The 16,607-nt window shown below is 29.9% G+C and overlaps 1 protein-coding gene across 1 annotated transcript in view; it reads right to left on the reverse strand.

The window, feature by feature from the left end:
• LOC113375627 (neurogenic protein big brain-like) overlaps positions 1-9,482 on the reverse strand; it is a 42,907-nt gene extending 33,425 nt beyond the window's left edge. The window contains exons 1-2 of the mRNA XM_026615558.1: positions 9,062-9,482; positions 6,967-7,097 (exon numbers count right to left, since the gene is read on the reverse strand). Of these exons, the coding sequence (XP_026471343.1) occupies positions 6,967-7,097; positions 9,062-9,383 (453 nt within the window). The 5' untranslated portion in view covers positions 9,384-9,482. The remainder of the gene's footprint in view (positions 1-6,966; positions 7,098-9,061) is intronic.
• Between the last annotated feature and the right edge of the window lie 7,125 nt (positions 9,483-16,607).

The following is a 16,607-nucleotide window of genomic DNA, read 5'->3' on the forward strand; positions in this document are numbered from 1 at the left end:
TGGATACTGTTATGGATTATCAAACAGTGCAGTTTCTCTCCTAATATAGTCGACGAAACAATCAAGTTGATGGCTGGTTATATACCTTTGTCCCTCTATTTTCAAATATTGTCTATGAAAAATTCCTAACTTTACTTTTTTTGAGATATCAGTGGTGAACATTTTTACTTGCGGACCTTTAAGCCCCGCTCTACCCTATATAACTTCACAAAAAACTATTTTCTTTATATTTTTACATTTCGTTAAAATTGACAACAAAATAAAAAGACTATATTAAATCTCACACTAATAATATGGTATTTTTTATTCATACTTGTTGTTAAACGTTAATTAGTCAATCAATAAGATTTGAAGTCAATGAAACCGCAGTTCTGAATATTGATAATAAAACGTGTGCATAAACGTGGAAGTTGAAATGCATGATAAAAAATGAAAAAAAGTCTTATCTAACTAACAAAAATTATAAATCTATGTCATTTTTTTAAATTCATAAAACATTTCTATCAAGAAAAGTATTAATATGAAAACGATAAACGATCCAAAAAGTGAATAACTGTTCAAATCCTTGATATACCTGAAAAAATCCTTCCTACTTTGGTACCGTGATGAATACAGTTTCACAACGGCATCGCTCTTGAAGGAAATGAATATTCTGAAATCGATGGCAGACTATGGAACTTGTGTAGAACAACAAAGAATTTCTGCTCGATATTTTTTGTCGATGGCCCGTACGTTCTTTTGAATCGTCTTTAAAGAGATTTTTGTAAGTTGCGTCGGAGAGCAGACGAGAAAAAACCGAGACGATGACAACATTCTCGGCAGCTGCGCGTTTTCTCTTGTGCCGGCGAATCCGATGAATACGAAGGATTTTGGATCTTACAAACTTTTTGGAACACATTCAATCAAGGGTTCTCAAAAATGCAAATGAAAATGTAGTAGTTAATACATTGCCTAAAGACTAATAATTAACAACTGAAAATCGATACAATCTGAACTATCTAGTTGACATATATAATTTTTTTAACATAAGAAATGCTCACTTATTAACAATTCTATTAGTGTTTTCAAATTATTCAATTAATTCATAATTACCATTGGGAATTGTGTTCGAAGCGCATAGAAAATTTTGGTTGTATAGACGAATATATAAAATCATGATTGAGTTTTCATTATATTTCAATTAAAGTAGCATAAAATTGAAGATATAGTATAAAATTAAATTTTTATTCTGACTTTCTAAAATTTCTAGATTAAATTTCTAAACAAATGATTATAATATTATTGATTAATTACGTAATATTTCTGTTTTATATTTCTATAAAAAATCATTAATTAAAGAAAAAGAAATGTGTATACATTAAAGCTGTATTTAATGTATTCTATTTTGCTCTATGTATGTATATTAAATTTTAATAGCCAATGATAGAGTGATATTGGTACATAAAAAAGTGCATTAATTTTATACAAATTATAAATAAATAAAATAATGGCATTAAATATGTGGGTTTACTAAAAATTATCTATAAAAAATACCATTCTAAAAAGTCCTTCCAAAATTCTTTTTAATTAGCGGCATTATAAAACATTCCGTAAAAACTTAACTCGTCGTAATACTGGGCTTCTCTGTTATATAAACCTTCCTTATTTCATAGATATTTTTACGAAAAAAAATCTTGAAGTCACAGATTATCCTCAAAATCAAAAAAACCGTCCGATTTCAAAGTCACCGTTGTGGTGGATCAGTTAATGAGGGTTAACATCTGTTCGGGCGGAGGCCAACAATTTCTGCGTCAGTAGTAAAAAACTATTTTCATTTTATTAATAGACATCATACACAAAAGGAAAATCATTTGGCTACACGAAGAACATGTTTAACTGTTAAAATCAAATAATCGTATAATTATAAAAAATATGAATGGTTCTATTGAATTATTTAATAAAAAATTTCATTGCAAAATATCTATACGTTTTTAATCTGTTTTATTGAATGTCAATAAATCTTGACATGTTTACACCAATTTGTAAAAACAAAGTAAGAAAAAATAGCTATATTATATCGTTACTTTTATAAAAAAAGGCGCCCAAATTATGATATATAATTTAGGTTTCTACAAAAAAGTTTATGATCTACGCGCATATGTTAACAGGGTTGTTAGTCCCTGTTTTGTTAAACGTATATGTGTGGTTTTGATACGGATTTCTTAAAAATCTAAATGAAATTAAGAAGCTCTTTCAGGCTCTACTATAGATAAAAAAATATATTTCCAAACCGATGAATAACGACCACATGCCGCACACGTGCTAGTTTCGTACCAAAAGACGAATCTAGGCATTCAATACGATTTAAACTATGTCTATAAAAAATATTTAATTAGTGGGTCCGAATACCGAAGAAATATATAAAATGCCGGAATAGCTGATGAATGACTTGTATTTTAGAATTATAAACACCAAAATACTAATTAAGCGTGTTCGTCGGATTAAAATGCAAGAGTAATATTGTTTGGTAAAATGTACACGGCGTTATTCAAACATTGTTAGAAATTTTGATAATATTCGACTTTAACTAGATAAACTCGGAGTAACACAATTTACATTGGTTGGGTAGAAGTTAGCTTTTGTTAGTAACTATATCCTGCACATATTCATGATATAATCAGTACGCCGTGAAACAATCTCTAATAGTTTGGTGAAAGAAACTTGCAAATTAAGGTATTGAACTAGAATAAAAATACTTATTACAAAATTGATACAACAAAAACATAAAAATCCACTGACTTTACTTATAACCAATGTAACATGAATGTGATTAAATAAAAGGCAAATATGACCATTTTCATAAATTTACAAAAATGAACTGGGGTTCTGGTTTATATATTATTGTTCTCCCAATGGTGAACAATTTTTTGACAACATCGAGAACACTGGACTCCTTTTGTATTTCCAGTATAACTATCGACATAAAAAGATCGGGTCAAGAGATATGTCCTGGCGATATCCTGTGCTAAACGATCCTTTATATGTCGCCCCTATATTTTCGTTTTGTTCGATTTTTTCGACTGACGTGGGTCCCAGATCTTAATTGTGTCCTCTCAGTAACGTCTATTCAAAGATTTCACACTGAGGCACGCACTGTACAGAAAACTAGAGGAGAAAACTTAACACAAAAGTAAAATATTTCTTTTTTTATTTTCTGGTCAATGGGCTTGTTTTATATAATGATTTACAGCAAATTTGAAAATTTTCTAGATCCTTAACTGTTGGTGATGCAGTATTTTGTCGAGGTAAAAATTAATTAATTTATTGAAACAAATCCCATATAGAATAATAATCGAAAAATTGAAATTATTTACATACTCGGAATTATTGATGTTGATTTTATTAAATCATAAAAGTTGGTAAGAGAAACTGATGCAGATATAAAAAAATCAACAGAAAGTATAAATATCACTTTTATTCCAATCCCAAGAAAAAAATCAAATCTATATGAAATAATATTTATACAATACTCTTATCTTCAATAGAGATTACACAAAATTCATAAAAATATTTTAAATTATTCTAAGACTTGCATCCCCTTATCAAAGCAGAATCATACTTAAACATTTATCCTATTAAAGAACTTTGCAACTCAAAAGCAATGTTATTTCATGATTATAATACATGAAGAACTATTATCTCTAAACTCTGAACCACATGGACAAGAATCAAACTTTGTCCGAAAACAAAGACACTTATGTTGTCTTTATATAAGACAAACTTTATAAGATCTCTATCAACTGCGTGAGTTTTCTCTCGTGTGGTCACAAAATGTTTACCAGAGATGAACAAGTGGGGAAATGTGACATTTGATCGAAATTGGTTTTGTTATAAAACAAACGCTTTTTTTAATAGATTTTTATCCAAATTGTGACCAATTATAAAAATGTCTACAAAACACATAATGGAGTGAATAAAAACTTCTTAATAATACTAATATTTTTATGTATGATTTCGGGAACACAAATCAACAGATTTTAATGTTTCAATAAGTGCTTATAAGTTTTTGGAGAAGGCAAAAATGGCAATTCAATGAGAGAACGCTCAATTTGAATCATTTAAAATCATTTTATTTTTATTGATGAAATGAAGGTTTGATTAAATTTAAGTTTAAATAAAATGCCATTTGGCCAAAAATTATGATTAGACATATGCACATTAAATTATCAGATATTTTATAAAGATTTTAGAAATAAGTACATGGGTTTCGTTCCTATGTTATTCATTATATTGCGACGCGGCGCTTACGCGCTTTGTCTCTAGAACAAATACGCAACGCGATTGCTTCGAAAAAAGTTTAAATTTTCAATTTTCAAATAATTTTATTTCTAATTTTTCAAGAATATCAAAACTCAAAAATCTATTTTTTTCAGAGTTTTCAAAAAATGTTAAAGCTTTTTTAAAGATTTTAATTTTATGTACGAGAAGTTTCAGCAATTTGCCTTAAGGCACGTTGCCATGCACCACTAGTTCCTCATTTAATTTGTGTTACATTTATTGAACAAAGTAATAACTATATCTGACAGTGAAGAATGGCACTACAAGAATAAAGTCTCTCGTAATTGCTAAAACTCCATCATCCCTGAACCCGAAACCGCCCCGGAGAAGTTCCTAGAATGAGGTTTGCGGCAAGAAACTACATTTGCGAATACGTGACGCGATAACGTAGTGGCGGCAACTCGAACAAGAACTCGCTTCGAAACGCAGAACACGCGAAGAAACGCCGACTCAGGTTGTTCGGCAAAACAATACTTTGCGGCAACAATGTTGCGAGCGACCCGAGAGGAGATTAATTGATTTTTTTATCTTTTGCCCCAAAATTAATGAAAAATTGAGAATACATGGATAACTATAGAATTAAGTGCATTTATTATTTGGCACTACAACTTGTATAAATTACGTAGATTTGTGAATGTTTATCGTTATTCAGGATTTATTTATTTATTTATTTTTTTGACCTCACATACTATTCAGAAATAATCAATCAAAGATATTATGTGAAATAGCATAATAATGCTAACAAATTTAAAAAAAAGAGACAGAAAATATTAGGATTAAATTTATTTAAATAAAATATTGAATATTAAATAAATAAAGAACAAAACATATCGCAATTAGAAACAGTCTTGTAATTTCCGCCAAAACTTCATTCAGTAGTACGTAGATCAGTATCATCATGTTACATACTAGCAGAAAAATAATGATGGATCACTCGTTTGAAATATGCAAACTAATAAAAAGTATTTCTTTTGATATGTTACTAATTAAATATGATTATATGGTTTCGTTGATATTGAATTGTGCAATTAATATAAATCTGTGCATTATTTCTTTTCTTGTTTGTTTTATTTAATTAGCTTGTATTCAAAAATGCTACAAATATGCGAAAAGAAAAGTATCATCGCTAATTATTTTAAGTTTACTTTGCTCGTCATACAATATTCATAAAATCTAATGGAACATCTGATGTTTCTCAAAGACTTTTATTATACCATAGATTGCATTTGAAAAATACGCGTTTACTTGCAATATTTTTAATATTCATAAAGAATTCTGAATAATACTCATGATTTCTCGTAACATTTTTAATATTGTTGATTATTATTCAATGATTAAGAGTCCCCATTAAACAAGTATAATTCCTAACAATCAATATATGTTGTACTAAGGTTTTGTAATTCTGTCAAACAAGGTACAATAAACGTTTTCCTCATAAACCAGATATTTATCTAATATCAGGAATTTTATGAATGCAATAAAGTATCCTGTGAATATTTTATCCATAACATTTAAATAATCCTGCGTTAAACAAGCTGCATTTTCCCAACACATGTCTTTAATAATATAAGGTATTTCCGAAATCCAGGTAAACAGATTGCTGCAGCAACCGGCAATTGTTAAAGATTGTAAAATATCTATTAATGCGTTTTGGTACGAATGCTTTTGTGTGAGGGCGGAGACCATAAAGACGAGAAAAATGTTTTGTGTAACACTAATCAAAAATACTTCGAAAAAGGTGCGTAGCCTAAATTGCGTATCGTTAAGAAATAATATTTCATTATACGAAGGCAACAAGTTGATAATGATTTCTTTACAATATCTTGCAGAAATGCCAATTCGCGTTTAACAGATTTATGCAGAGAAATGCAAATACTACTCTTTTTAATCCCAATAGAATTAGATAGCAAGATTTTGTGAGATACTTCAAGTTCATTATAGCAATTTTCATATTAAACATTTGTTTCATCGAAGATCATTGAAGAAAATAAAGTGATTTAATATTATGTATGTATAAAACTACATCCTATATAATTGATTGAAGTACCAACGGTCGGGAAACAAGGACAAATTACCCCAAACGGGGTAAAACTGGAGAAAAAATTTTGGGAGTAAAAAGTATGTATTTTTAGTTGACATTTACTGTATTTGCTACGTAATTGTCCGTACGGAAAGTTATCTCTCTTTGCCACGAGGTATTATCAATTTATACAAAAATATTTTAGGGTAATGTTTAAAAAAGTTCTCCGACCACTGTTTTAGATAAAAAATTAGATGAAGAGAGAGTTTTATAAGAAGCAGTGTTGATAGATAAGGTGATGGAATTCAACACATTATAACCACTTGATACATTAGTTAACTAATGTTAATTATTGTCCAATCAAGTTCATAATTGCAAGCAAGTATTAGACCAAAGTCATGCATGCATCATTTTCAATATGAAATTATTGTATTATTTTTTGCACATCCTTTTCCGAATGGTGACAATAGAATTTTATTCCAGACACCTGTTACGCGCGTTTTTGAATTCATTTCGAGCTTTGAATTTAAAATATACCTGATATATGCTGTATTTCAATCGCATGATACTCAAACGAGAATAGTTTGAGAATAAAATCACAATTTAAAAAAAAGTAAAATACGCCTCACTAACCTGTAAAGAAGTGCAGCTCCCGCTATTCCGCCACCGCATTGAGCGACCGCGTACATTAAAGCTCTAAGGGGCGAAATCGCCCGCGTTATCGCCATACCGACAGTCACGGCGGGATTCACGTGGGCACCTGTAAAATATAATTTGCACTATTGAATATGATAATTTCACTATTGAATTGATTGATCGTATCAATATAATAAAAAGTAAGTAAATAATGCATAATTTCAGCATGTGCAAAATTCTAATATTTTTACAAGCTGAATGTAAAGTTCAAATAAATTTCAAAGTAGTGATGTGCTAAAATATACAATTCAGATAAAAATATCTGCTAATATTACATTTTAGCAAGCATGAATCGTAAAAAAATATTTAAAAACAAAGAAATAATTAAATTATGATTACCATGTCCTCTAGCAACTTTTATTGAAGATATAAAGAATATTTTATTGTAATATATAAATTTGATAAGGAGGATAAAATACGCAAAGTGCAATATAAATGAAATGTGATGCTTTGAATTAAATAGAATATTGTTTACAAACATCTTATGAAATATAATCTCATAACAATCCTATTGCAAAGAGGAATAAACTAGTTTTCATTACGCTTTATTAAAAGCTTTTGTGCGCTGATATAACAACAGAAGTATTATTTTTTTTATATATTTCTTTTATAAAATTTAAAATAGTAGAATAGAAAAACATTTTATTTTTATTAAAATAAATGCTTGTTAACTTCCCGTAGTGTTAGTTATAGTAATTGTCAAAAAATAAAAAATGAAAATTTTTATATATCTTCACGTTTCAAATGTTTCTGATCATTTTAGTATATGTACCTTAAAATGAATGCATGTGCGTCTGTTTGTAAAAAATGAATGCATATTTATGTAGTATCTATGCGTTTATTATGTTTGGATACTAATTTTCAACCGAATTGAATGATTGAGAAAACATTCGATTCGTATTGACAGGGATGTGCTTATTATTAGTTTTTTGGCAAAGGCAGGTACAGCTGCTTCGGAGACACAGGGCAAAAAGCGCAAAAACAACCAGTTTTTGAGAGAATGGCACATCCGATTAAAATGATTCAAAAAACATTTCATTCGTATTGATTGAGGAAATAATTATAGATTATATTTATGCGAAGATAGGACACGCGGCTTTGGAGAATTAAAAAATGCAAAGAATAGCAGTTTTTGAGAGAACGGCGCATCCAATTAGAGTGATGCAAAAACCATATTGCTTGTGTTGACGGTGTTTATTTCTGTTTACGTTCCTTTGGATAAACATATATAAAGTACTAATACCATATGATATTTATATAATTCGATAATGAAATTTACAGTATTTATAATAATTATTAATATAAAAATATTTGAAATAATTGTTATTACTCATTGATATATTTTTATTAATGATTAATTATTTTTATTTCGCAAATGTTTATTTACTGTACGGAAAGTTGTAGCAATTTGCCTTAAGGCATAATGCCATGCACCACTAGTTTTCAGAGTGGAGAAATAATTAAAAGAATTGACATGTGAAAAAAATCGAAATTTGTTCAATTAACTCTCTTCATATTGGATGCTGAAGTTCATCACTCCAATAATAAAAGTCTAAAGTCTAGACTGTCTTCAATAAGTAATTGCAATGTACGGATGAACGTCTAACGAACATAGGGAAGATAACAACAATGTACAAACTGTCATTACGGTTGACGTGCGCGAAATACGATCTCCATATTTTGATCGTCAGCAAAAGCAAACTTTCGACGAATGTTGTAGAACTTCTTCGAGATGATTGCGATTTAATTAAGTTGCCACTTTAGAAACATTCTGCTTGATTGGAATTGCAAAGCAATCGCCTCATTTTTTAATTAAAATTTACTTTAAAGCTTTCGTTTCAAGTATCATCATTCGTACTTCACAGTAGTAAATATAACAAGTATTTTCAAAGACTGTTTAATCGCGGAATCAATGGTAACTTCGCATTAAATTCATTAACACCGATTTTAATTTAAAAAAATAGTTCACAATGAAATAAATAACATTAATTTTCAAATAAATTAAATTCAAATGGCTATATCCCTTACCCGAAATATGTGACAAACTATGGGTCAGCATACCCATCGCCAGGCCCGAAGCCAGAGCGGAGGCCAGAAGGACCGCGGACGTCGAAGCTCCGAGTCCCGCGCCCGCTGCCGCCCCGCACACGATAAACACATAAAAGAAAGAACCAACGCATTCAGCGAAAATGGCACGCCAAAATTCCAACGAACGGATTTCCAGTTGCATAAGCGGCCTGGCTTCTTTATTGGTTTGAGATCGCCTTAGGCCTTCCAAACGTTCGAACAAAGTCACGATATGTTGGTCCAAAACATCGTCTGGAAAACTTAAACTTTCGTCGCCCATCATAGAAAAATTAATCACAGATGTAAGAAAAATTTATAATTTTATGCACTTGTATACACTGCACTCGTGCGCGACTGTTCCTTTATTTGATTGAGCACGTTTCAAAACTGTCCTATGTTTATAATTCTACTGGATGAAAAAGCTACCGAGGACCGCACTGCACGAAGCACCGGCACGCAATGAAGGCGAGCACATGGTTTGACACGCGAGTCGCTTCCCTCTCCCCCGAGCTTGTTTTGCTCGCTTGACGCAGATTCACGATTGGGGTGTTTTATTTATTAGTATGGTCGTGCGTGGTCATTTCGATGTATACTTTGTAAGTCATAATAATAACATTTGAAACACACAAGTGTTGAATTTAAAATTTACTTCTATAAGGTAACAATGAGAATTAAAATCTTGACTGGACATTGTGCTTTAAAGAAAATTGCTGGAACTTCTCGCACAGTGATTTAAAAACGTTAAAAACATTTTTTTTAAATTTAAAAAAAATTAGATCTTTTTGAGAATTTTGAAATTTTCGGAAATTCGACGCGCGTAAGCGCCGCGTCTCATTCAGTCTCTAACGGATAACCATTATAAATATTGGTTCAGAATGCATAAAAATGTGAACAAAATTTGTACTTGTTATTGAATTCTCATAAAAATATCTGATAATTTGATGTGCATATGTCTAATGATAATTTATGACCACCAAATGGCATTTTTTTAAACTTTTTTTATTGGACCTTCAAAACGTCTGGAGTCTATGCCAAAAACCTGTCAATATAAATCGAATGTTTTTTAAATCATTCAAATCGGTTGATCCGCTCTCTCGAAATTGTCGATCCACAAACACACACACGTCCATTTTTTCTAAGGTATACCAAAATGTTCAGGAGGGCTTCAAACCTAAACATATGCAAAAATTTTCATTTTAGATTTTTTGCGGTTACTATAATTTACTCTACGGAAAGTGAAATATTCATATATTATTACTGAAAATATTTTCATTTCAAAATATACAAATAGCAAAATAGAAATATATTTCAGAAAAATATTAATAAACCTAATAATTCGATAAATTTACAATTGCAATGAAAAATATCTTTGAATATATAAGTCAACAATAAAACACTCTATTAATATAGATATTATAAAAAAACAAGTGATATATTTTTTTGGTTAATTACAAACTGGACTAGTTGAAAGTGGCATTTAGCCTTACAGCAAGATGCATGAACTCCCGAAATGTGAAATAATTGACTTAATCAACCAATATTGAGATTTAGATATATTTAGATAAAATTTTCAACATTTCGAAAATAAAGTTTTCGCTTTCAATTAAATCTAAACATTGCGAGTTTCAATTGAATTTTCTCAAACACATTTAAATTTTCTTAATTATATTAATTATTTTGCACATATGCGTGCTTATATGCTCTAAAATTGTAGTTTATTATTCCAAATTATATTAAATTGGCTATGTTTGACTTATCACATCACTAAAGCAACTTTTGATACTTTTGACTATATTTTTTCAAACTTGGATGAATTTTTAAAATTAAACTACTTGCGGTTGGTTCGTAAAATTTTAGTATGTTCTTTAGGACCATCTATAAAAAAAATGTTTTATCGGTTGTTTTTTCAACAGTTAATTACGAAGAAACAGTTTGGCCGATCTTTGCCCAAAGTTTAATCAGCACGAAACTCAAATATCTTTCGAATAGTTTTTGAATTTTTAAAGTCGATTCAGATATTTTGGCTTAAATGTGAACGAAATTTTTTTTGCTAATTACAAAAGAAAACGGTTTGGCTGATTGTCGCGCAAAACCGACGAACGCAAGCTAGTTACATCGAATGCCTTTTTCAATTTTTGAAGTCGGCCCAGACGTTTATGAGAAAACTTCGACGAAAGGTAAAAATTCTGTTCACACACACACACACATACGTTTTCCAAATTAGGTCTCATTCGATTCAAAATGGCTTGAAACTTATAAAATTTCGGAAAGTTATAAATAGTTTTATAAAACAAAATATTATTTTACATTATTATTACAGAAATAAATAATGATTTCTCTTATTAAATAATTTACTCCAGCTTGTAACTCAACACTTGAAATGTTTGTAATCAACCAGAAAAGCGTGAAAAATTTAAGATTTTTTTTATAAAATAATTTACTCTAGCCTATAACTAACCAAAATAGTTTATCACTGAAAATTAGTATATCACTAAAAATATGTCGAAAAATTCATAACTTTTTCAACTTCCCGTAGGGTAAGTTGTAGTAATTGTCCGAAAATCGAAAATAAAAATTTCGGGTTTTACCTTATAAAGAAAAAGTGAATATGTGTGCGTAAGCGTTTGTGTTTCCACGTTTCCATGAACGGATCAACTGATTTGAATTATTCAAAAAGCATTCGATTCCGATTGATAAGTTAATGACTGATTCGATTTATATTGATATAATGATAAATTGACTGAATTTTTGCCAAGACAAGCCTACCGGTTTTAGATATTCAGATTAAATTTTTTTTAAAAAATACCATTTGGCGATTGAAAATCTGAGAGTATGAATCAACATCAAGTGAATGGGTATCGAAAACTTTCAAGAAACTCAACAAAAAATTTCAATATTTTCATAAAAATAAAGAAATTAACAAAATATCAATGCTTTAAAATTTTTTAGATTATTAAAAAGTTTCATAAATCTCAACAAGGCGATTTTTTTCAATTCTTTCAAAAAATATTTAAATTGTTCAAATATTTCCAAAATTTACAAAAAATTCGAAATTTAAAAAAAAATGTTTTCTTTTTTTTACGGTACGGGAAGTTCCAGCAACATCACGAGTTTCTAAAATAAATCATTCCTGCTCTAACTAGTAAGTAACTACATATAAAAGTATATCACTTGATTTGTGTATAAAAAGTTATTGATTTTCTTATAAAAATATTTGTACGAGCTCATAACTGACCAGTAAACTCATCGCTTGAAATGTATATTAAGATTTAGTGATTTTTCTCATAAAATACTTTATGAAGAAAATTTCTTTATAGTATGTAACAAAATATGTGTATAGTACATTATTTATGATGCCTAATAGTATGCAATCAGAGTTACTGCAGCAATTTAATCGCCTCAGTCGCGACAGTAAGCTGTTAAGTGCTTTATAGAAAAGCATTTTGCGAAGCATGATATTCTTTACGCGGAAATGTGAGTTCATTTTCTAACATTATTCAAATTTTGTATATTTTATGTATTTTATATGATTTTGTATTGTTGTCAGGCTATATTTTGATAAGTCACATAAAAAAATATTTATTTTCAGATATCATGAAAAAAATAACGTAATTTTGCAAAAGCGTTGATATGCATAGTCTCAAATAATAGAGGATCAATTAATACATAGTACTTCCCGTAGGGTAAGTTATAATACTCGCTAAAAACAAAAATGAAAATTTTTATATATCTTCACGTTTCAAAGCCTTCTGAACATAGGAAAAATGAATGTGCTGACTATTTTTCCGCAAATGGAGGTCCAGCTGTTTCGAAGATACAGAAAAAAACTTAAAAAAAAATTACCATTTTGCAGTCAAAAATTACCATTGTAAAATGCATATCAAATTATCAGATCTTCTATAGAGATTTTAAAAATAAGTACAAATTTTGTTTATATTTCTTTGACTGTTAGACTACGACGCGGCTTTTCGATATTTCGTCTCTGAAACATAAACGCAGCGCGATCGCTTTGAAATAAATTCAAAATTTTCAAAAAAATTCAAATTTATTTAAAAAAATCTAAATTTTCTGAAACTTTCAAATAATTTAAAGCTTTTAAAAATTATAAATCATGGCACGGAAAGTTCCAGCAATTTGTCTTAAGGCACGATGCCCTGCACCACTAGTTTCGTATTTTATTTTAATAATCAATCACAGTTGTTGTATGATGGAATATTAAAATATATGTTAAATATATTATGCATTTCTAATATAATTTTATATCAGTAACATATTATTTCACAAATATAAAATGTGAGATAAAATACGAATTTATATACGAATTTTAAATGTAAATCGACAATTCCGATTCATTTTCAAGAATTACAGCTCTATCTATACCGAACTATTGACGATAGTTTTGGGAGTGTGTTAGTTCAGAATATAATCGGACGTAGCGAAGGCACAGTCGCACTTTCGTCAGGGTTCGAAACTTGAATGAAAGCTCAAAGCTATAAAAGCTTCTGGCATTATATTTTATTCTTAAAGTATTTACAAAAGATAATAATATTTAATAATATTTTTCATGTGAATTAATTTGAGAAAGTTAACAAAAATACGACTGAATAAATATCAAATCTTCTGTATTAAGTTTTTGATAACAAAATAGTTATTTTAAATTTTGTTTATAATATGTGTATTTATGTTATCTTAAGCTATCAAAGAAAATAACAAAAATATTAATCTTAACATTAATTGTTAAAATATTTTGTAAAAACTTGGCAAATTATTTATTGCTTGAGGAAAGTTTTAATTTTCTATCAAAAAATCCGATTTGCTAACCGGACAACTGTTAAAACGGCTGTCTCCTTCAAACAAAGTTTCAAAGTTTTGGGAAATTTGTCGGCTAAATGTAGTAAAGACATATCAGTTAATCTTTATGGCCAATTGAAGGATCTAACCACATTCTTAAAATCTAAAAAGAATTATTGCTGATAAAATTCAGCAGTCTTGCATACAATTTTTGCGAGGTACTATACTAAATACTTCAACAATAACACATTGTATTCTTGGTTACTTCCTGATAAAAATTTACCTAAAAACCTGATACTATTGTCCATAGAAAAAAGAAACTAAAAAAAAACTAGAGTTTACTATCAGCTATAAATGATTTAATAAATCAGTTTACCGCCAAAGACAAAATTGAATTGTTTGTACTATATTTGGGAAGAGTGACAAATAAATATTTTTCATTTTTTCTAATGTTTTATTTTATTTTGTGAGAAATCTTTTCCCTTAAGTAAGTAAATCTCCCAAACCGATTTTTATACAGGGACCGGTTTATAGACAGGAATATATTAAAATTGAATTGTTTGTACAATATTTGTGAAAAGTGACAAATAAATATTTTTCATTTCTTCTAATGTTTTATTTTATTTTGTGAGAAATCTTTTCCCTTAAGTAAATAAGGGCTCCCAAACCGATTTTTATACAGGGACCCGCAAAAGCTTGCCAAATTTTTGACCATTTTGGACGTTTCGTTTTTAATCGACAGCCGTTGGAGCGAGTGTTTTTGTGAAAATGTAGTAAGTTCAGTTTTGAGCAGTTATTTAATATTTGTTTTTGAAAGGCAAAACGCAAATGAAAGATAAATTGGTTTCTGTGTGTGGGGACTCTGCACGATCATTTTCCAAAATAACATTTTTGGAGTTGAGTTTAAACGTGCCAGTAAGAGCTTGGAAGACGATGATCGTTCATGACGTCCAAAAATTTCAACTTCTGAAGATGACATTCCTGAAGTTTACGAAATGATGCTAGACGAAAGCCGAATCAATGTGAGAACGATAGATGTTAGGTTATGAAGGTTATGAAAATGTCCAAAAAATGTGTGTGTCATATATTAAAAGAAAAGTCACACATAAGAAAGCCGTTAGCGCATTGGTTGCCGCGTTTGCTCACGTTAGACCAAAGACATGGTTAAATAAACATTTTCCACGCCTTTTAGGCGTAATAGGTCCGATATTTGGCGTCAACTAATTACTGTAGATGAATCTTGGATTCACCATTATACGCCTAAAACAAAACTGCAGTCAAAACAGTGGACTGCAAAGGGGAAAACAACTACAAAAACGAGCTATAGGCGCAAATGGCCGAACACGACCACATTTGCAGGGAATGAAAAATGAACAATATGCTTCACGCTTTCGGTGACGTACGCACGTACAAAGTCACGCATAGAGAAGACTTGCGCATGATACGACGACCAATCACAATCGACCCATATAGAAATGATATCATTGAGAGCGAATGGCGAATCATTGGCACTGGACTCGGCCGTAACGCACTTCCGTTGCATTTGTACGGATTTACACCCTAGTCGCGCCTAAAGAAGTTTTACTTCAAAATAAGAAAAAAAGGTTTGCATCATTTTTAGGACGGAAATTTTTCAGCTCATCCACGTATATTTTGAGAGAATGTTGGCTAATAGTTTAATGTTTGATGAGTGCACAAATTCATTCATTTTCTAAATTGATTAAATCAAAATAAACCGAATGTATTGAAACAGTTGGGTATTTGCTTTTCATAATAATGAAGCCATGAAACTTTTATTGACAGCATCACACAAACTCGAAAATTTATGATATTATAGAATGACATGAAACAACAATCCGGTGCAACATTCGTCGGTTCCGCGCTCTGGACAAATAACGCGACCGTGCGTAAACAGCGCAGCGTAACAAACGACTTCATCGACAAGAACACGTACAAGAGAAGAGTTCACCTAATGTCACATGTTACACATCAGCGTCTCAGAACCATTTTAAACCAGATGTAAGTGGCATTAAGCAAGATGACCATATTTTAAGCCTTGTATAAGATTTTATTCAATCTTCTTTATAAATAACATAACTTTGTTAGTAAAACCTAACTCTTGAACCTGGCAATCGAAAAGTTCGTTTTCATAATTATTTCTAATTTTCGTAAATTTAAAAATGAAAGCTGGAAATTACTAATCTAGAGCCTATTTAACGTAATGTTTCAATGTTGTATACCTACATCAATTTCATATATTTGATGTGTAGTTGTAATTTTTTGTTATAAAGTATACTTTGCTATTTGCTTTGCTATTATAATAGCAAAGATTCAATTTAAACATGTACTTTTTGAGAACAAAAGATCAAATATTGTGTTTAGTAACATCCGGGAAATAAGGTGGACTTCCAGGACTGTCTCTGCCAATGGGACGTATGGTAACCTTATATTAAGGCGAGATACAAAAACTTCCCGATATGCCAAAATAATCGAATTAATAATTAAAAATTAGTTTTAGCAACTTCTCAAATTGTGACAGAATTTCGAAATTTTGACATAGCCCATTATGCTATACTTTGATGATTTTTTATAATTAAACCATTATTCGCAAACTTATTTAAGGGACGTTCATTAGATCCATGAACTCTGTCATTAATAGTTTCATCAGAATCGTAAAAATTACAATAACTACAAAACAAAAAAAAAAACGGTGAGG

This window comes from Ctenocephalides felis, unplaced genomic scaffold (genome assembly GCF_003426905.1).
Source record: "Ctenocephalides felis isolate EL2017-DRISC unplaced genomic scaffold, ASM342690v1 CF-g0.4_SCAFFOLD_01886, whole genome shotgun sequence".
NCBI classification, from domain to species: domain Eukaryota; kingdom Metazoa; phylum Arthropoda; class Insecta; order Siphonaptera; family Pulicidae; genus Ctenocephalides; species Ctenocephalides felis.